The sequence below is a fragment of the Mercurialis annua genome, linkage group LG2 (genome assembly GCF_937616625.2).
Source record: "Mercurialis annua linkage group LG2, ddMerAnnu1.2, whole genome shotgun sequence".
Taxonomy (NCBI): domain Eukaryota; kingdom Viridiplantae; phylum Streptophyta; class Magnoliopsida; order Malpighiales; family Euphorbiaceae; genus Mercurialis; species Mercurialis annua.
In genome coordinates this window covers 51,072,485-51,095,221 of record NC_065571.1, presented here as the reverse complement: position 1 = coordinate 51,095,221, position 22,737 = coordinate 51,072,485, and the positions used below count along the sequence as shown (strand labels likewise).

The window sequence follows — 22,737 nt, the reverse complement described above, 5'->3', positions numbered from 1 at the left end:
TACCAAACAAAATATTGATTATTTAATTCTGTTGCATCTCAAGGTCACGTGTTCGACCCGTACCTGGCAGCCGGTTGTTTCGGCTGCTCTAAAAAATAACAGAGATTTAAGGTTAATGTAGTACCAATAACTAAGCTCGCTATCTCCCGCTAATTTCCGCTATATTTTTAAGAATAAATTTAGATTATTGGTCTTGTCAAATAGTAAAATGCTCTAAAATTACAAATAAAAGGTGATTTTACTGTAGAATCATCTTGGAACAAAGGATCAATTCACCGCCTCAACTTGGCACCAAATATCAAAATAGTCATTTTTACCGTTTTTGGGTCAAACTAACCCGCAACTTGCGTTTTTATATCAAAAACACCCAAAGAGAGTGGGTTATCACCACACTTAAACTTTGTAAAACCAAATCAATTTAGCCCTCCGCTCACACCGGAAATCGCTCAATTTCCATCGAAAACCACCGCACCCACTGGAAAACACCACCTGAAATTTTTAAAATTTTTTGCCAGAGCAACCCATCTACGGCGGAGTAGACCCATCTGGGTCTGCTCTTTCTCGAAGCAGACCTAGATGGGTCTGCTCTCTCGGAGGAGCAACAACTCCTCAGGTGAGGAGCATATTTGCTCCTCAGGATGCTCCTCACTAGAGGAGCAGTGCTACTCCCCTGGGGAGAAGCTGAGGAGGAGTATTGCTCCTTTTTCCTATAATTAAAAAAAATTAATTTTTTGATGTTAAATTAATTTTTAGGTGTTCAATTTTGTAAATTTTTTTAAAATAATAAGGACTATTTCAGACTTAAACCAAGAGAGTGTGTTTCAAACACGGATTGAGAGTGGGAGATGAATAAAAAGGGCTGATTTGACCAAAAAACGCAAAATACGGGTCTGTTTGATCCAAATACGATAGAAATGATTTATTTAATATTTTGTGTCAAGTTGAGGGGGTAAATTGCTCCTTTGTTCAATTATCTTGATAGAAATTTGTTCACTAGAGTCCCTGAGATTTGTAATGTCAGATATTTCAGGATTTCCAAATGATCAGTCCTCGGTATTGTCAACTAATAAGCTTAACTTCCTTTAAAAAAAAAGGCAAAAGGCTCACTTTGACTCTTCAGGTCGGACCAAAAAAATAAATAAGACCCTAAAGTCGAGGTTGGCTCACTTCACACCCCGTAGTTGATCAAAACGGCTCACATTACACCGGATGCTAACTCTGTTAATTTTTTCTGTTTAGACCCTTAAAAAAAAGTTTAAAAGCATCCTTAATGTTTAAAATAATTACCAATTTTATATTTATAATTTTTTTAATCATTTTCACCCTCTTCTTTATTAAATATATATAATTAAATAATATTTAAAATTAAAATATTTATTAAAAAAGTGAAACGCAATTAAACATTTTAAAACCTAATTAAACACTTCGCAATCCAACTAAACAAATCGAATCCAATTAAATCAATCGATTGAATGTAAAACTAATTAAATCACTAAAACAATAGTAATCAAAATATTTCTAATCACCGTCAATTTTTTTTCCGTTATTTCTAAACATTAGCCACTCATTTTTTATAAACCGCCGGAATTTTCGGCGGTCATCTCCGGTCCGAGCTGTTTTTCCCACTTGGAAAGAACAGCTCGGGAAGCTGTTCTTCCCAGAAGTGGGTTGTTCTTCCCACTTTGGGAAGAACAAATCAAGAACAACACTGTTCTTCCCAGAAGTGGGAAGAACTGAACTGTTCTTCCGAAAGGGGAAGAACAAATCGTGTTCTTCCCATTTTGGGAAGAACAAATTTGTTCTTTCCAAAGGGGAAGAACAAATTGACCAAAAAATACCGGATCGTTTTGGAATAAATTAGGAGGAAAAATTGTTCCGTTTGTTTCTTTTGATTATTTTTTTATTTAATTGGATTTCGAAGCGTTAAATTAAGTTTTGATTGTTTTAATAAATATTTTAATTTTAAATATTTTAATTATTGATATCTAAATGACGAAAAGGGTGAAAATGATTAAAATTTTCTATAAATATGAGATTGGTAAGTATTTTAAATATTAAGGATGTTTTTGATATTTTTTCTTACCTGCCACGTCATCATTTAACAGGAATAAACTAACGGCGGTGCAATGTGAGCCGTTTTGGACAACTACAAGGTGTGAAGTGAGCCAACCTCGACTTTAGGGGCTTATTTATTTTTATGGTACGACCTCAGGGACCAAAGTGAGCCTTTTGCCAAAAAAAAAAAGCTTAACTTAATTATAGAAATATATCATTTAAATCTACTAATTTCATATTTAAATTCCAATAATTTCTTTTAGTTCAGCAAAAAATATATACTCTTTCCTTCTGTGATTTATTAATAAAAAAAGGATAAGTAAAATTTTATCACTAATCTTTTTTATAGTCATTACATACCATTTTGACTCCCAACTTGAAAGTTGAACCATATTGAAAGAAAAAGAATCCCATTCAATCATCAGCAAGTTTAACATAAAATGTGGACCCAGGCTAGATAAAAAAATTCTTAAATAATATTATGGTAAACACATAATTGTGCTAACTCACTTCTACATTTTTAGCAGATTCAGGATGAAGGCGAAAACACATAGTAAATAGAATTAATTTACAATGACAACAAATATTTGAGTGCCCGAGAGAAGAAATAAAGGGCGTAAATAAGAAATTCAAAAACTTGAGGCCATCAAGCTAAACAAATCGATATAAATGTTTTTCTTCTCACTGTACAAAATAAATGTTAGGTTAGATCAACAAAATGAAATGGTATGCTATGCAATCTGCAGGCATCAATATGAAGATCTTCCGCGGCTTGCTTTGGATAAATGATCTTACAAATTTTGTGATATTGATGAAAGCTCCAAGCAAAATCCCTTCGTCGGCTGGAGAAGGCAGTTTTGTATAACCGAAGCTGTTAACCATCACGCCCGGAAAGGCTAACGAATGCTTGAGATTCAATCCTCAACCTCGGTGTTGAAAACAAAACTTGGAAATACAGTGGTTATGTCCCTGAATGATAATTGCGTTAGTGATAATTTGGTAAGTTTTAGAAAACTAGGTTGCAGGTTGCGCCTTTTCTAGGATTATTTTGTTTTTATCTACTTTGTCTGTTTTAACATTAGATAAATTTATAAACTAAATGAAGTGAGTTGCTTACTTTAGATAAGGAAGAGTCATATTCTTCAATAGCGCTGGATGGTTTAGCACAAACGTTCTCCATTCATCTTTGTTGATTTTACCATCCTTGTCCACATCGATGTCAGCAAACGTCTGAAGCAATAGAGAAGAAGATGTTATGAGTTCATCAATCCAAAAGATCCAAAAAGAGCAAAAGAAAATTAAAAATTAGACAATTGTTTGCCTTATCTATGATATCATCAAGAAGTTGATCCGGCAATCTAACGTTAGATTCCAGCAAAATAGCAATCACCATTTGCCTAACCTGATATCATTTGAAATAGAATTAGCTAAAACTATTGGCAGAAACTATCATTAGAAAAAGAAATACTTTCAAATAACAATCGCATGTGAACAAAAATCAGTTCACAATACTCACTTCTTCTCTCTCAATAAATCCAGTTTGTCTCAAATCATACAGCCTAAATGCAACTGCAGAAAACAAAAGACAGATGAAATAAGAGTATAGTGGAATTAGCTTTGTGAAAGTAATTAATAAATGACATTACTGAACTCTTACAATCAATTTTTTCTTCAATAGGGGCATAGGGATGGAATACATTAAGCGCATGTACAAATTCCTCAAACTCGATGACACCATTTCTCTTTTCATCAAAAATTTCAAAAACCTTTCGTTTTTTGAAAAAGAATGTCAGGAATATGAGCAACTAAATAATAACAGGGGAAGACAACGATAAAATAACGCTTGGAATACTCTTCAAAGAAAACAGATAAACTACAATTAGATATAATCCTAAGCAACAGACACAGGTTCCATCATTTAAACTCTATTACTAGAATTTTAGTTAAGAAAAACCTATCACATTTCGGCAAATATCAGCACAAAATGTAACTTAGCCAGTAAACATCTTACACATCGCTCGGATGCAATACTAATTCGTCTGCCATTAAGTTTGAAACTAAGCTATCAATACGAATGCATCAAATGCTACAACAACTGTCGGTCACATTTTCGTTACCGATCTTAACAATTTTTGTAAATGAAAATGACAAAAAAAAAATCAATTCTTTACCCTGTCTAGGAACAGATTCTGGCCGTAAGGCGTTTGGAACAATGCTAATTGAAGTTCTTCCTACAATCAATAAGCATGAATTAAGAACATAATCAATCAGTAATCTTCACAAATTAAAACTGCAGTTGATTAAAGAATAACACAATTTGACCTAAAAGTAAAAAAATTCTTAAATTTCTTAGGCATAAAAGCAAAAACGTACCTTATGAATCAATCCGTCGTCTATAATAGAACAACTCAATTTTTTATAAAGCTCATATAATGCCTCGATTTCGTTGATAGTAACTGCATCCACAATCGCCATCTTTTTAGCAGTTTATGAAAATTTTGAATAAATGAAAAGAAAACAGAGATTTACATCGAGATTCTTGAGCAAGGCGAGCTAAATCACTGAAACGGCAAGCAGAATGTTTCTTGAAGCGAGGTTTGTATTCAAAGCAATTACTCACTGCGTATATCAAAACCTCAATGATTGCAGCCAATGGAAATAGAGCTGCACAGATCCGTTCTCCGATCCTCAAAGAGCTCGATCTCTGCAAAATGAACACGAAAATTACTACCAGAAATTATTAAAATTTTAAACCAAAAAAACTGAGAATGTACAGATGAATTGTTGAGAAATTCCATGGCGGCCGAAGTGGAACCATCTATCTGTGAAACTACGTGAAATTTCGTATGTCTTCAATTAAATAATTGATTCGAGCATTTCATGATTACAGTAAGGAAATTGTTTCAGGTAACATGGAAATATGAATGGTGTATATTTATGCAAACAAAAATTATTACACGCAACTTTGCTTCCTCTAAATATGACATGACACAATCAAAGCATGATTTTTTTTTATAAGACAAAAAGTGTAAAAATGACTTGATGGTCTGTATATGTATATTTTTTTTAAAACAAAGGGTCAACGCGCCCCCTAAACTTGTGTCACGGGGTCATCTAACCTAATTTATACTTTTTGGAGCAAATAACCCTCAAACTCTTCATTTTCGGGTCAAGTAACCCCATAATTGTATTTTTAAAATGCGTAAAATACAAATCGGAGCTAAGGTATGCAAAAAAATAATTAGATACTTCCCTAATTGTTGCGATAAAATTATCATAAATCTGTTTTTATAAATAAAAATATAAATTATGGGGCTATTTGACCCAAAAATGAAGAGTTTTGGGGTTAGTTGCTCAAAAAAGTATAAATTGGACTAGATGATCCTATGCCACAAGTTTAGGGGGCGCGTTGACCCTTTGTTTTTTTTTTTTTCGTTTTAAAAATGACCCTAATGCTATTAAAAGAGAATAATTTAATCTTTCACATAACCAGAATCAAAAGAAATCATTAATGGCAGTAAAAAGATAAAACATAAATAATTTTTTAACACACATGAATAACATATGGAATAAATAAAAAATATTCACAGTTGTTAATAGTCTATTATTTTAAAATGGAGGAAGTAACAATTATAAAAAAGATGGAAAAAGTTAATTATGAATTTATGAGTATATTTATGGATATGTAGGTGTTATGTAATAGAAGAGTGTAGTGTGGGGTCAAAAAGTTTAATTATGGTAAGGTAAGGAAAAAGGTGCACGTTTATATAAAAGTATTTTAGTTAATGAAAAAAGAAGACGGTGATACGGCAGAGAATAGATTTATACTAGCGTTTGCCCGTGCGTTGCACGTTCTTATTAAAAAAATTAGTGTTATTAATTTTATTTTTTATTTAAATATTTTATGACTTTCACACTATTAAAAAAATAAATAAAATGTCTTAAAAATATTATTTTTTTTAATTGTACTTGAATGTTGTAAAATTGTCAATTTTACTCTATTTTACATTTTCAACTTTCAGTTGTATCTTAAAGTATCAAATTGGTCTTTCTTCACTCAAAAAAATATAAATAAATTCTCCATATATAGCATATACTTTAAATAACTTTTAATATTATAAATATAACAAAAACCCTTTTCCCCTCAATTTCAAATAATAATATTTTTTTATTAAATTTGCCACGGTTCTATTCCGACCCCGCCGCCGCCCAAATAGATAGAATATGATTAGCTTTGTGTTTAGTTGTTTTTATTGGTTTCATTCAAAGGTAATAAAATGTTCAAAATTTTCAATTTATAGTACATGTGAAAGTAGAAATGCAAAACAGAATAAGATTTGCGATTTTATATATAAGCTCGGTGTGCTATTGAAAAAAAATAGATGATTTTGGATAAAATTTTGCCTGAAAAATATTAGTCCAAATTAAATTCAATTTTAGTCTCCAAGTGTATGATAATATCACCGAAAAGAAGTGGAATTACAATTTAAAGAAATAAAAACGTAAAAAACATGCAAAACTAAATTTAAATATTTCTTTAAACGCCAACAACTAACATCGAAAGTACCCTAATTTACAATAATAAAAATAACAAAATATAATCTTAAAATATGAAATATTATTCCTTTAGTTAATTGTTTTGGTACCACCTTGTAAATATTTTCTTATCTAAAATTCTATATTATTATAAATAATCCCCGTACTATGGTTTATGTTTTTTTTGTTAATCTTTCATTTAATTGTTTATAATATATTTGATATGCTACTATTATTTTTAGCATAATATACATCTCTGATAAATTTTTATTTACTTATCATCAATTAAATTTTAATTTTTGAATTTTTTCCCCATTAACACAATGCATAATGCACAATTTCAAATGAATGTAATCGAAGCAATCCATTTGAAACATTTAATATAACAATTTGGTTTTTTGCTGTGCCCTTTCTTCTTAGTCCAACCTTTTCTTTACATCATCATGATCATCAATATATATATGAGCAGCAGTATAATCTTTAACTCAATTATAGAAATTGTTGCTTCATCTTTCTCTTTCATTATGCATTATAAACTCCAGAAATTCAATTCAGACTCTTGCAAGAAACCGTCGTAAATTCTATTCTTTTTCTTTGTCCTCAGTTTTGTTTATACAATTAAAATATAACAAAAAAAGAATGCAAATAACTATAAACTTTTGAAAGAAATTCATTGAATCATTTTATGAGCCAAAATGAGAAAGATTTAGTGGTTTAATTTATTTTTTTGGATAAATTTATTGCTTTTTGTACATGAAAAAGGATATCAATTGCTTCTCATCTATTGTAGAAATACTATTTTTTATTTTAAAAATTTAAATATATTTTATTTATATTTAAATTTAAATGTAATACATCTATTATTACGTTTATTAATAAAATTATACACTATAATTTTTAATGATAAAAAAGTAAAATAACAAATGGCTAAAGTTGTTGAAGATAATAATGGGTTAAACATCTTAATGTTTACCGAACTATTAATTATTTATCAAGTGTTCGTTTGTATAAGAAAATCTTCCAATTCCAATTATAAAGAAATTACAGAAAATGTTATTGAGCTATAGTTGTTTTATAAAAAGATAAGTGTTTTATATAAAAAAAAATTGATAACCATTTTATAACTTTTCACCGCAAAAATATTTAACCTATATAATAATGAATGAATAGTAATAAGACGATGTATCATAAAACAAAATCTGAAAAAATGAACAAATATAAGAATGAAGAACAAATAAAAATAATACAAAAGATAGACCTCATAAACACAGATACATATATCTCTTCCAATCCTACAATCGGGACTTTTTGAAAATGTCCTCAACTCAATGGTAATGCTCGGATTTTGGTATTGATTTCCCGTTAATTGCTTGTGGAATAGCAATTAACGTTGTATGTTACTCCTGCTTATAAAGAATCAATTAACGTTGTATGTTACTCCTGCTTATAACATACAATGATGAAGCAACAAATTTTAAGGAGGCTCCTGCTTATAAAGAATCATCTGATCAGACTCAAAGAGCTATTCTCAGCAATTTGCTTGGGCTTCTTTCAGTATTATGCGATATTAGAAGGAAATCAAATAATGCAAGAATTGATTTTGTTCAGAAAAAGATTTTGAGCTAGAATTAATGTGATACAAAAGTTTGCATCTTGTGATATTTAGGCAAAACCCATACGGAAGCCCCTTTACTTTATCGATTTTGTTCGAGAGGTCCCTACTTCAAAGTTTGTCACGTCCGAATCCCTGTACTTGACAAAATCCCGATTTTAACACCCTTATATGGATGGAAAATGGCAATTGTAATTCACTCGCCGTTAGTTAACGGAAAAAGGTGACATGGAGTTTCCTTCTATTTATTAATGTCCATGTGGCATCACAACTTAAGGACTTAATTTATATAAAATTATAATTTAATTAAAAAAATGGTAAAATACAATAATTTTGATGGCAAAATTATCATTTCTCCATCATCTTCTTCATAAATCAATTAGACATCGCCTCGTTTTAATAATTCATCATCAAAGGTTTTCTTGATAAACCTTCAAATCTGTAATTAAGTTCAATTAAACACAAATGGATCATCTTCAGTCATACCAAAACGACAATGGTTCATCACCTTCCTCACCAGATTCATCACCACCGCGTCTCCTCCCATTCAGATCCGCCGCACCGAGAGTCGATGACACAACGTTAGCCCTAGCAGTAGCACAAGCAATCAAATTCTTTCCAAACCAACAGATCCCGTACAACACGTCGTCGCTTTTAACCCTACCTATGACCAGCTCTAGGCTCCAATTCAAGGTCCTGCGCATATGTACGCCTAGGACGGAATTGCACAAGACATGCGTTTTCTGGAGGCAGCGGCGGAGTTTTCTAGAGGCAACGGCTGCAGGATAAGAAATTTCCAACAAAGGAAGCGATAAAAGGGGTGCTTGTTTGATTTGGGTAGACATTCATTTAGGAGAGAAAACTTAGGTGGTTGTTTGATTTATTTAATTCTGGATTGTGGTGTCAAAATCAAAGAGCTAGACTCCATTAATGGTTAAGTTAAAGAAATTACTCCAGAATTAGGACAACTGATTAGACGAGCCTTTATTAATACATTTTATTGATTTGGGTATTTTACCAAATTTTGATTTTTGTTTTGGATAAGAAATTTTTGTTTGAGATCGTTAATTACTGGTTTTGGAGAAAACTTTGGAGAAGAAAGGACAAAATTCATTTGAGGTCCTTTAATTTTATGTGTATTTTATGGGGATTAAAAGTTTAAAAAACCATTCTAATTTTTTTTACACACTCTCACATAACGAGAGTGAATTACACTTGCCATTTTCCATCCATGTAAGGGTGTTATAATCGGGATTTTACCAAGTACAGGGATCCGGACATGACAAACTTTGGAGAGGGGGCCTCTCGAACAAAACCGATAAAGTAGAGGGGCTTCCGCATGGGTTTTGCCTGATATTTATAGTATTATAGGAAATTTTAAAACGTAAGGAATTTAAAAAGTTGGTCAATTATTGCAAAAGCATTTATAATTCTGAAGGAGGTGATTATCAAAATGTTAAGTGCAAAAAAGGAAACGTTCTCTTGATATTTAGTCTTTACATTCATGTCTTTTAAAATCATGCAGTAACGTAAGTAATATTCAGTGAGGTCATTAGAAGGTGTCCTGTGTTTCATGGTTAATTTGGTTTAGATGCTAAAAAATGTGTAAATTATTAAGAGTATTTTTTCAAAACGAATAGAAACATGCCAAGTGTCAATTTCTCAAACCATGGGAAAAAATATCCTGCTTTATATATATATATAGTAGATGAGAAAATGAATATTAATTAATGTGATGTGGCACTTTTGTGTAATTAACTAATTATTTAAATTGTTTTTAACTGTAGATTAATTAGTGTTATCTTACGCCTTAATCAATAGTATAGGGGTGTGCAAACCCGAACCAAAACCGAAAAACCGAACCAAACTGACAAATTCGGGTCGGTTCGGTTGGAAATTGGTCATAAATTTCGGTTGGTCGGTTCGGTTCGGTTTTGAGTGTAAAAAAATTTCTGACTGTTTTACATGTAAACCGAACCGAAATAACCAACCGAATCGACTGGTTCGGTTTGGTTCGAAATATTTTCTTTCTCTAAAATTTCGGTTCGTTTTGGGTTTTTAAAAACCCAAAAAATCGGTTCGATTCGGTTCGGTTCAAACCGAATGCACACCCCTAAATATTCATATATAATTTCATTTCATCTTTAAACGAAAATCGCTAATTTAATTTATTGGATGAGATAAAATTTTCTTTTAGCTTAATTTTTCAGGGTTTAAAAATTTTAATTTTATTTTATACACTATAAGTGTATTTGGGTGGCCCATTCGGTGGCTAAAAAGCCTTATTATATGACTGCTTGACAGTATCATCATTACTCTTTGAATGGTTGACTCATTATGATGACAAATCGTCCATATGTACATAGTTACTGACTTACACTTCACTTAGTGAAGTTTGCCTATGAGAAAAAAAAGTTGGTGTTATCTTAAATTTTAGTTAGCGGAAAGATTTATTTTTCTCTTTTAATAACATTATGATCATTTTTAAGATGAAAAATACACTATTGGTTTAAATGAGACATGGACAAAATATCAAGGTCACTTTTGCACCTTTTTTCTTATAATAACTAGTCGGCAATTGTTCGCGATATTAAAATATTCGAAGTTTATTATTTTTTTTGTCATCAAATATTATAATATTGTAAATTATTACTATTAGTTTATTAAACGAATAACGTAGAAGAGTTGGTGGTGAATAATAATTTTTTCATGAATTTTAGTACATACACTTCTAAGAACTTTGTCAAAAAAATACTATTTGAATATCATGAATTTTTATAATTTGTATTTTAATTTTGTAAAAATGTATTAAATTGTATATATGATGAGTATAATTTTATTTAAATTGTAGATTTTAATTCTTTCACAACCACTAAACAGATTTCTTTTCTAAATTAAAAAATGAGCATTGTCTTATTTTGTTTTTTTTAAGATAGATTCATTTAATTAAAGTACAAATAAAAAAATCATAAAACAACAAATTTTATTATAAACTTTCAAACTCTAATTTATCGAACAACACAAGTTTGATGATTCAAAAATACAAGCAAAATAATTGATCGAATAATAAAATCAAGTCTAAATTCCGCAAAAGGTGCCAAGCGGCACTCAACGATCAATGTAGTTCCGTGAATGTGGGATATTCCGCTCGATCTTAATTTGAAATTCCAAACTTTTCGAATCCCTAATCAACTTTCATGTGAACCCAAAGATTTTTTTTTTCAAAGGCTAAAATTTTCATTAATAATAATGAAAAATACATGAACGATTTCTCAACACAATGAGTCAATTATTCTATAAAAGATGACGAGGGCTGTAAAAATACAGTCATTAAATAAGGCTAAATTAACCACTAAGGGTCACCCAAATATATAGGCTAAATCAACTAGATTTAAAAAAACAAATACTAAAAAGCAAAAGAGATGTTTTCTAGCCAAAAATTCAAAATCTTTTCAAAACTACAACTCTGTTTTTATCTTTTTAAAGAGAAGGGAAAATATACTCCCTTTATTTTTTTTTAAAAAAATCTTATTTGCTTTTACACATAAATTAAAAAAATATTTATCATCTCGATTTTTTCATATTTTGCCTTATTAATGATGGTAAAATTTTCTATAAAATCTCTTTAAAATGACTAAATGAAGGAAAAATTGAGATATTTATTGAAAATATATTTTAAAAATGAAAATGAGACTTTCTAAATATGATATTCTAAGATCATCTCCAATGCAATGCTAAAATGGAGTGCTAATGTCATAATTTAGCATTAAGTTTTAGAATGTAACTCCAATGCAGTGCCATAATTTGTGCTAAGTTTAGCATATGCTATATCACGTGGTAAATTTAACACAGACTATATCATATGTTAAGAGCATCTCCATTGCATGTTGTATTTTTTTATGCTATTTTTAGCACAAAATAAAATAAAATGCTATATATAGCACATATTATTGAAATTCACTCAATTGCAAAATGCTAAACTAAATTTATAATTTTATAATTTTATAAGTGATTATCATTATTGAGGCAAATCTATAAGTAATTTAGATATAATAAAATTTGGCATATGCTAAACTTTCTAACAAATTTGCCACAAAGTTTAGTATATGCTAAATTTAGCACATGAAATAGAAGTACAATGAAGATGTATTTTTTATATTAAATGCTAAATTATAGCACTGTGAAGTATTTTTGACACTATAGTGGAGATGCTCTAAACTACAGTAACAATTAATTATAATTTTACCACAGTTATTTTTTGCATTTATTATTTTAACATTTTTATTTTACTTTTTTACTTTCTTCATTTTAAATTTTGCGCTTCTTTTGATTTTACGATATCGATTTGATTTTTAATAATAAACCATATATTAATATAATAAAAAATTAATAATTTATTTTTATATAATTCATCGATTTTTTTAATTATTTCTTTTGAAAAACTCATTATTATATTAAAAAAATTACATAATTTCTTTAAAAAATATCTAATTAAAAAATTTATCAAATACTCCCTTCTGTCCATAATATTTGTCGCATTTGGTTTTAACACGAGAACTAAAAAAGTAATTAATATGTCTTAATTTACAGACATATTTACCATTTTATCCCTATCTTGAAACTTATTAACATTTATAACTATTATTTTTATTTGTGTTGTATTCCCTCAATAAATTAATTGGGGGTAAATTTGGAAAAATAGCAATTAATGTTCTTTTAATATGCAAAAGTGATAAATATTATGGAACAAAAAAATTTCTCAAATGTGATAAATTTTATGGACCTGAGAGAATAATTAGAAATTAATAAAATTAAAAAATAATTATCATAATAAATAATTATAACACTTATTTTTAACTTTATGCATTAGAGAAAAAAAATAGAATGTTATGCTATAGCATTTTATCTTTCCTTTTTAATGCTAAATTTAGCATAAAGAAGGCATTTTAATGGAGATGCTCTAAAATGGAATATGAATTTTTTTTAAATGGAACATAAGTGTATTATTTTAAAGGCTTTATCACCAAAAAAATCCTCACCTTTTAGCCCCTTTTCAGTTGCACCCTGACGTTGCAATTTTGTCAGTCGCACCCTAATTCACACCTTTGGGTTTCAATTCCACCCTCAAAATCAAATTGGACTCTTTTTCATTTGAAAAAAATTCATATAAACCCTTATAAAGTACTCGTTTGAACTCTTTTCCACATAAAAAGTTAAAAATGGATGACTTATTTTAACTTTTTTCAAATGAAAAAGATATCAGTTTAATACTTGAGGATGGAATTGAAAACCAAAGATGCAAATTAGGATGCAACTGACAAAATTGCAACGTCTGGGTGCATTTGAAAAAGGGTTAAAAGATGGGTTTTTTTTTATGATTAATCCTATTTTAAAAGATAGGCAGAAGATTAAAAAAAAAATTGCATTATCACACCAAAATTAGATCTACATTCAAAAATAGCTATTGTTAATAGCCTTTTCTTATTGGAATTGAAACAAAATATGGGTGGAGGCTATCGTAAACTTGTATTGTGAAAACTCACTTTTAAAACGTTAGTAGGAAAAATTCTTAGGTAGACTCGGTCTATCACGTCATCCGTAGACTAAATCAATTATATCATAATACCTCATTAAAATGAGGGTATTCTTGTAATATCATTATTCAAAAGTATATGTAAATAACAAACAAAATTATAAGAACACCCTCATTTTAATGAGGTGTTATGATATGATTGGTTTAGTACATGAATGACGTGATAGACCGAATCTACATAAGAATTTCTCACGTCAGTAGATGAACGAGAAAACATATCAATATATGAATAGAGATAATTTACAATGACAACAAATATCTGAGTGCCCCAAGAAATGAAACGAAGGATGTAAGCTAAACAGATCGATATAGAAATGCTTTTCTTCTCACTGTACAGAAAAATATTGAGTAGACCAACAAAATGAAATGGTCTGCTATGCAATTGGCAGGCATCCGATATGAAGATCTTACGCGGCTTGCTTCAGCTACACGATCTTATAAATTTTGTGATATGAAAGCTTCAATCAAAATCCCTTGATTGGCTGGAGAAGGCAGTTTTGTATGACCCAAGCTGTTAAACGTCACGTCTGGAGAGGCTAATGAATGCTTGAGATTCAATCCTCAACCTCGGTATTGAAAACAAAACTTGGAAATACAGTGGTTATGTCCCTAAAGGATAATTGCGTTAGTGATGATTTAATAAGTTTTAGAAAACTAGGTTGCAGGTTGGACTATTCCTACAGTTGCTTTATTTTTTTTATCTACTTCGTCTATTTTACCGGATGAAATTATTATAATCCATCCGATGGTGATAAGTAGACAAATGCATGTTAAGAGGAGAATTGCAAGTGTAGATGCAATAATTATGAATTAAATGGAGTGAGTTGCTTACTTTAGATAAGGAAGAGTCATATTCTTCAATAGCGATGGATGGTTTAACACAAACTCTTTCCATTCATCTTTGTTGATTTTACCATCCTTGTCCGCATCGATGTCAGCAAACGTCTGAAGCAATAGAGAAGAAGATGTTTTGAGTTCATCAATCCAAAAGATCCAAAAAGAGCAAAAGAAAATTAAAAATTAGATAATTGCTTGCCTTATCTATGATATCATCAAGAAGTTGATCCGGCAATCTAACATTAGATTCCAGCAAAATAGCGATCACCATTTGCTTAACCTGGTATCATTAGAAATAGAATAAGTTAAAACATTGGTGCAAACTGTCGTTAGAAGTAGAATTACTTTCTGATAACAATCGCCCGTGTACAAAACTCAGTTCAATATACTCACTTCTTCTCTCTCAATAAATCCAGTTTGTCTCAAATCATACAGCCTAAATGCAACTACAGAAAACAGAAGGCACAGAGATGAAATAAGACTACAGTGGAATTAGCTCTGTGAAAGTAATTAACAAATGATTATTAGCGAACTCTTACAATCAATTTTTTCTTCAATAGGGGCATGGGGATGGAACACATCAAGCGCATGAACAAATTCCTCAAACTCGATGACACCATTTCTCTTTTCATCAAAAGTATCAAAAACCTTTTGTTTTTCAGAAGAAAAAAATGAAAGTCAGGAACATTAGAGACTAATTGATAACAGGGGAAACAACAACAGAATAATGTTTGGGATACTCTGCATTTTTCAGTAACGGTGTAAAATTCTATAACCGACACAGGTTCCATCATTTAAATTCTAGTAACATTTTAATTAAGAAAAATCTATCACATTTCAGAAAATATCAGAACAAGATGTAAAATAGCCAGTAAACATCTTACACATCTCTAGGATGCAATACTAATTTGTCTACCGTTAAATTTGAAACTAAGCTATCACGAACTGGGACTGAACGAGTTCATTACAATAAGAACAAGCAACGGCAAAGCATCAAATGCTACAGCAACTGTCAGTCACATTTCCATCAACAAAATTTACAATTAAATGACTAAAAATTTGCATCTCATTACCCTGTCTAGGAACAGATTCTCGCCGTAGGGAGTTTGGAACAATGCTAATTGAAGTTCTTCCTACAATCAATAAGCATGAATTCAAGGTCAGCAGTAAGTTCAAGAACACTAAAAAACTTTTAAAATAATCAAATAATTGCATACATAATCGATCAGTATTTGTACAATTTAAAACCGCAGCAACTGCAGATGATTAAAAGTAATATTTCCCTTAAATTTCTTAGCAAGAAGAGCAAAGACGTACCTTGTGAATCAATCCGTCGTCGATAATAGAACAGCTCAATTTTTTATAGAGCTCATATAATGCCTCGATTTCATTGATAGTAACTGCATCCACGGTCACAATTGATTAATTTTTTTTACAGCATTTCAATTTGGAACAAATGAATAAAAAAAAAACAAGAGTTGTACAAATTTACATCGAGATTCTCGAGAAAGGCGAGCTAAATCACTGAAACGGCAAGTAGAATGTCTCTTAAAGCGAGGTTTGTATTCAAAGCAATTGCTCACCGCGTATATCAAAACCTCAATGATTGCAGCCAATGGAAATAGCGCTGCGCAGATCCGTTCTCCAATTGTTAAAGAACTCGATCTCTGCAAAATGAACACGAAATTACTGCTAGAAATTAAGAGATATGCACACAAGAAATCTAAAGAAGAAACTGAGAATGTACAGATGAATTGCTGGGAAAATCCATGAGAGCTGAAGTGACATGAGGCCTATCTATTTGTTTCAATCTCAACGAATAAGGGAGAGTAAAATCACGTGGAATTTCGTATTTGTAATTAATTGGAGTCTTGATTGGTACATTTCATGATTATATGTGGTATATAGAAAAAGATGAATGGTGTTATCTGCTTTTATGCAGATACAAGGCATAAAGTATTTTTAGGTCCCTATACTTGTTCTGCTTTTATTTTGGATTCCTTTTGATAACATATCATCATAGGGAGGAAGTAAGATCGATGAGATGAGATGTCACCAAATCAACTAAACAATTCCGAATGCCATTCTATTAATTGACCAAGATGCCGAGAGACAAGTTGATGATGAACAGAGTAGACTGGACATATTAGTCGAGATGGGAGCAGGCGAAGTACCATCCCTGAAAGCACGTCGGTGGAGGAACATCACAGCGTAAGCTATCGAGGTACTAACAACTCGTATAACTTGCTAAATGGTTACCGTTTCCTCGAACTGTCCGTACAGACAATTACTCGAGAGACACGCGTCTAGCAAGATGTGGGGGCTGCCGAAGATCTCCTAACACAAGAAGTGTCTCTTTCGCACTGCCCACCTGACATATGCCAAAAGAATAATAAATTAAATGACCTCGACAGATTTAGTAGAGAGATAAAAAAAGTGACTAAGCACAAAAAGTTATACGCCCTACCTTTATACAATACCTCACGTGAAACTGTAAATGTACTTCCTTTTCACCATTTTTATTATCCATCTCTTCATATTTTTTTCTTTACGATTAACGAACTGATTTGAGCATTAGAGAGAAATTTCGAAAACGTTCATTTATTATTCCCTCTAATATTTTACTGCTTGTGTGCAAGTTCTCACCACGACTCCTTTAGTGATTTATCACCTCTAATTTTATTAATATTTTTATGACTTTTGACTTAAATATTAGAGATCGTCCAAAGACGTTTCTTTGTTGTTCCCTCTAAATTCTGCTGCTCGTATGCAAGTTCAAATTTTCTTGTAGAACACCTCGGCTATTTTAGTGATTTATTACATCTATTTTTGTTTATTAATCTGAATTTTTACACTTCTAATTATATAAATATTAGATTTATATATCATAAAAATATTAAGATTGTCAATTTAAAGTCAAAAAATCAATTTTAAGACTTACTATAAATAAAAATTGAGATACATAAATTAAATTTTAATAAAATTAAAATTCATCTTAATCACTTTAATGCACGTGGAACAAAAATATTTTATTTTTGTGATATAGGAATCTAACTTTATAAAATTAAAAGTGTAGGGGTCCAAATTAACCATTTTGCCAAATAGAAAAGGTATCTTTTACTTTTTGGAAAGAATATACAAAAGGTATCAATTAAGCGATTATGACCGGAAGAGAAGGAGCACAGTAAGATTGACACGCTGGTATTTCTAAAAAAAAATATTACTGTCTGTGAACTTTCTTAAATTACTTTCTAGTCCCTGAATTTTAATTATAATTTACATTTTTTAAAATGTATTTATCAAATTCTTTAATTACGTCTCAGTCACTGATACGTTAGAAGACAAAAATAAATAAATTTTCTATTTAAGCTTTTGCATTATGTCAATTAAAAAAATGATGATTGTATGCAATGACACACTTATCAACATAAAATTAAAATGAAAAATCAATTCAACAAATTTTAAAACTATTTTTAACTTTAAAATACTCAATTAAAACATATTTTAAAGTTGAACTTTAAAAAAAGTTTAAATGCTAAAATAACATTGTACTATAGAAAAATTTAGATATCACTAGTATAACTTTTTTCTTATATACATGCTAGTTTCAACTTCTTCTGTAATATTTTTTTTCATGTTAGTGGAACGATGCGTATATACTTTATGTTTATATTAAGATGGAAATGTTTTTAACTTTACCATTCATTTTTACTTTAAACAAATCTTTCAATGTATAAAAGCCAAAAGCGCATAAAGAACACCAAATTTCTAATGTATTTTTTTTCTCCGGATGAATTTTACATTGCCTACTAGTTTAGGCGGGGATTAGCATTTTAAAATTTAATGAATGATGCCATTATCTAAATGACAAATTATGATTAGATACTATGGTCTATATTCTCAAAATTGGCGTTGTCACGCAAAAATTAAATATCCATTATAGTACAACAGCTAATATCAAAATATAATGTTCTACATAGTCTCTCTTTTCTTATTGGAATTAAAGTAAGCTGCTAATTCTACATGCATTTAATTAATTAGTAATCATTGAGGAAATGTTGAAAATGATAAGAACAAGTTGGCGCTGGCCTACCAATTTTATGGCATGCAATGATTTGACTATTAAATGGAATAGTTTGTTAAGTCGAGTAGCAGCTTAGCGTGTAATTGTACATATCCTAGCAGAAAGGCAATCCGCCACATACAAGGGTGAGCAAAATATCCGACCGACCGGTTTAACTGACCTAACTGATGCTTTTTCGTCGGTTCGGTGATAAAATTTACTTCGAAAGGTTGGTTATAAAAATAGGAAGCTTTTGGTTTTTGGTTTGGTTTGATATATAAATTTTCCAAATTAACCGAACAGTCTGAATATTAATACTATGCATTTTATTCAAACTATGCTTTTAAATTGTACACAGCTAATAACTGTGATATATGTAAAAACTTAACCTAAAAACAAACAGCCTACAACTTCAAACCTAAAACCTTTCAAGTTTAACCCTAGAGATTAACCTAATGTCATCGCCGTCACTCATCTCCAATCTCCGTAGTTCGTTGGTAGTCTTTACGGCCGTCGTTGACGCCGAATCTATTTCTAGCTAGCTAGACAATTTTTTTTGAAATGGTTTTTTATTAGTAATTTGTTTAAAGATTTTTTTATTTAATGGGTTAACTTGATTGATTTACTGCTAATTTGGCTAAGCCTTATAATCAGAATGTTGTGAGAATGGTTTTGGAGAGTTCATTTTTGAAATTTTAGTTAAAAATCAAAAATTCCATGTAAAGCTCTGGAAAAGCTCACTTGACTGAACCGACCGGAAAAAATCCGGTCGAAACAGTTTTGGTTAACGATGTTTGTTCGGTCGGTTCAGTTTGTAATGGCTAAAATGGTCGGTTAGTTCGGTTGGATAAATTCGGTTCGGTTTTGACAGAACCGATCAGATGCTCACCCCTAACCACATATTTTGTTTCATAATTGATGGAATAAGCCAACAAATGAAAGCCCAAAACATCTAACACATATCCCACATCGGCTAAAAAGAACCAAGGAACACATGTCTGCCTATAAATAGATCAATCCCTCATCCATAAAGAGGACCGAATTCAGAGATATATTACCACCTCACTTAGACTAAACATTCAATTGTAATGATGATCTGAACCTATATAATCTCTAAATATTACCACTTCTATCATTTAGTGCCGTATGTGGAAACACTGTTCTCAGAAAAATAAAATTCTACTGATAAGAGTGGTAAGCAGCCATAACTTTATAAACCCACAACCATACATTTAGGCAAGCTAAGATGGACACGCATAAAAGAAGTACGATTAACAAAAGAAAGAGAGACGAGAACGACGACAACTCTCTGAGAAGGTATAAGAGAAACAGAACTACGACGCCGATGGTAGAATGCAACGCGAGTCCGAATCTCGAGCAGAGAGAAGCGAGAGCTGCAATTGTAGTGCAGGCAAAGGTAGGAGGACGAGAGGTCCCGAGAGTGTCGGTAGACCCCGGATCGTGCGTCAATATCATTATGGAGAAGGTCTATTGGGAGACCGCAGAATGAGGGGAGGAAGAAGGGAGAACCATTGACTGACTACCGGAGGAAGCAGGACGAAGAACTCTAGCCAACGACGAAGGAACGGCGAATGTAACATGCGGAGGAAGACGAGTATCAAGCTTCTTCCTGGGAGGAAGATTCGAACCTCCACTTTGCAAACGCTTTCGAGAAACCAAAGCGGATCGGTCGGAGCACTTGAGTTTGCCGGTAAACCTGCCAACACAAACAATAAGAGATTACAACAGACTAAGACGAAAAGAAGGAAAGGGAAAAGGGAAGCTTACCAGCAACAAGAGATGCGGCAGATAGAGAAGCAACAGTTACAGACGCGACTGACAAAAGGGCAGGAGGATCGACACGATGCCATAAATACTCACTGATATAATCAGTATAGGTCCGGGACCCCTCACCATAGAAGGTCTGGATACGTTGCATGAGGGCGTACTCATCCTTCAGTACCTCGTAAGGATCGTGCGACTCAATTTGAGACCGCCAGAGGGTAGGACCAAGAGACTGAAACGAATGACTGATAATGAAAAACTTACTTTTCCACTTCTTCTTGATCGAATCAGGAAGGTCATCAAACATTTTCAACGATAAGTCTTTCTTCCGATAAGGCGAATCCATCCAAAAATGCACGTGATTGAGAGTCAAACGCTCGCCGTTGAGGTTGTGTAGCGACTTCAAACATATGAAGTGGTGAATGAAATTGGGATACAATTGGGATAAAGCGATACCCCAGTACTCCAGGAACCGAAACAACAATTTATCCAATGGGAAGCGAAGGCCAGCCTCCAGTTGCTCCTCAAAAACAAAGGAAGACCCAGAAGGCAATCGCCAAAAAGCGTACTAGCCCGCTGTCGGGACATTCATGTTGTACTCATCTGGAATTCTGTAAGTCTGCTGGAGCGCAATCGAAGACTCTGGGGTTAAGGTGCACGACAACTTCTTCAAAGTAGCAACCGCCTTGGAATAGCTATCAGCCATGATAAAAAGAGAAATAACCCGATATACAAGAAACAAAGAAGGAAGAGGAAAGTAGAAAACGTAAGAAGAGTAAAGAGAATAATAAAGGAAGGTAAAGAAAAATCGAGCAAATTTTAAAAATAAATGAGAACCGAAACGACGGCAGGACACCAAAAGGTGCAAAACGCATTAAATGCTGCATAACAGACTGTCAGAAATAGCGCATAAAAAGAGAAAAGGAAAACCAGAAAGGCGACCCGGCCAAAGAAAACCCGCTTCACATTCCAGACATAAATATCTATGTAAAGACGGAACAGAGGGAGGGGGGGGGGGGATTGATGATGGAATAAGCCCACAAGCGAAAGCCCAAAACATCTATCAAACACATATCCCACATCGGCTAAGAAGAATTAAGAAACACATGCCCGCCTATAAATAGATCGGTCCCTCATCCATAAAGAGGACCAGATTCAGAGATATATTATCACCTCACTTAGACTAAACACCCAATTATAATGATGATATGAACCCATATAATATCTAAATATTACCACTTCTGTCAATAGGTGTTATAAAAGAGGAAATAAAAAACATCTTAATACATGAGTGTTTTGGCTAAAAATGGAAGTGTGACCCAAGCCCTAAAGAAGTTGGTAGAAATCTGAAATTCCTCTTTCTGTCTGTCTCGATCCGAGACACCCACTTAACCAGGGTGTCTCAGATCGAACCTCACAATCTGCTTAGGCAGATTGTGAGTATCGGATCGAGACACAAAGGCAGAGGGAGTGTCTCGATCCGAGACACTCTAGCTCTTCCCCGGTTTTGTTGTTTCTTTGCTCCTTGCTTTGCTGTTTGCTTGCTTTCGCGTTCTTCCTTCTTTATTACAAAAATGCTCCAATGTCCTAAAACACTGAAGCACACAAATAAGGCATTGAAATACCTCAAAATGAAATATAAAGGACACTAAAATGTATCGAATGACTCACGTAAATAGGAGTATTTTACTCCTATCAGGAGCATATTTTTTCCGCATCTATTTCATTTTTAGGCCAATTGATTGTCTATATCAAAACGGGGGAGAATGTTAGACTATACGTCTTAACGTTCTTAATTTTGATATAAATAATCAATTGGCGCTTAATCGTTACTAATATCGCTTTTAGTTTATATGCAGTTTGTAGTCTTTTTTAACAAAGCTTTCTTATGTTGTTTTTAAGTAACAGACGATCGTCTACCCTTTTAGACGATCGTCTGTCACCTCAAAACTCACCGTTTTGAGTTGCAACAATTCAAAAGAGTGCGAAGGATAGACGAGAAGACAGACGATCAAGCAGACGATCGTCTACCTATTAGACGATCGTTTATAAGAGGCAGACGATCGTTTATCATAACAAGATTTGAATTCTATTAGCCGTTGGAAACAGACGATCGTCTGCCTGCCTAAGACGATCGTCTGTCGGGTTTTGCAAAACTGATTTTGAGTTCTTCAAAGACAAAGTAACATAAATATTCATCTTTGGACCTATGGGACTTATCCACATCAGCAAGAAGCCCTTATATATGAGTTCTAT

General features: G+C 32.0%; 2 protein-coding genes across 3 annotated transcripts; both read right to left on the bottom strand.

The window, feature by feature from the left end:
- Positions 1–2,513: 2,513 nt before the first annotated feature.
- On the bottom strand, positions 2,514–5,011 carry LOC126668801 (calcineurin B-like protein 10). The gene is made up of 9 exons (XM_050361980.2): positions 4,830–5,011; positions 4,585–4,759; positions 4,429–4,511; positions 4,227–4,286; positions 3,713–3,821; positions 3,572–3,624; positions 3,377–3,457; positions 3,173–3,285; positions 2,514–3,024 (listed from the first exon to the last, which is right to left on the bottom strand). The coding sequence occupies exons 1-9, from the start codon at positions 4,851–4,853 to the stop codon at positions 2,970–2,972; spliced, it is 753 nt and encodes a 250-aa protein (XP_050217937.1). The 5' UTR covers positions 4,854–5,011; the 3' UTR covers positions 2,514–2,969.
- Positions 5,012–13,998: 8,987 nt separating this feature from the next.
- On the bottom strand, positions 13,999–16,529 carry LOC126668800 (calcineurin B-like protein 10). Of its 2 annotated transcripts, XM_050361979.1 has the most exons (9): positions 16,381–16,524; positions 16,126–16,300; positions 15,951–16,033; positions 15,707–15,766; positions 15,173–15,281; positions 15,027–15,079; positions 14,833–14,913; positions 14,629–14,741; positions 13,999–14,405 (listed from the first exon to the last, which is right to left on the bottom strand). In XM_050361979.1, the coding sequence occupies exons 1-9, from the start codon at positions 16,402–16,404 to the stop codon at positions 14,351–14,353; spliced, it is 753 nt and encodes a 250-aa protein (XP_050217936.1). In that variant the 5' UTR covers positions 16,405–16,524; the 3' UTR covers positions 13,999–14,350. The 2 variants fall into 2 exon arrangements, with proteins under 2 accessions (XP_050217936.1, XP_055960433.1); XM_056104458.1 differs by lacking the exons at positions 13,999–14,405; positions 14,629–14,741; positions 15,027–15,079 and having other exon boundaries at positions 14,830–14,913; positions 16,381–16,529.
- Positions 16,530–22,737: the final 6,208 nt, after the last annotated feature.

Excerpts from the sequence above, each read along its gene's own strand:
- LOC126668801 (XM_050361980.2), bottom strand. The coding sequence starts at position 4,853 with ATGGAATTTCTCAACAATTCATCT. Across the intron at positions 4,512-4,584 it reads CCTTGCTCAAGAATCTCGAT|TTACTATCAACGAAATCGAG; the intron begins GTAAATCTCTGT and ends TTGTGGATGCAG. Across the intron at positions 3,822-4,226 it reads AGAATCTGTTCCTAGACAGG|GTTTTTGAAATTTTTGATGA; the intron begins GTAAAGAATTGA and ends AAAAAACGAAAG.
- LOC126668800 (XM_050361979.1), bottom strand. The coding sequence starts at position 16,404 with ATGGATTTTCCCAGCAATTCATCT. Across the intron at positions 15,767-15,950 it reads ACGACGGATTGATTCACAAG|GAAGAACTTCAATTAGCATT; the intron begins GTACGTCTTTGC and ends TATTGATTGTAG. Across the intron at positions 14,742-14,832 it reads TTGATGATATCATAGATAAG|ACGTTTGCTGACATCGATGC; the intron begins GCAAGCAATTAT and ends CTATTGCTTCAG.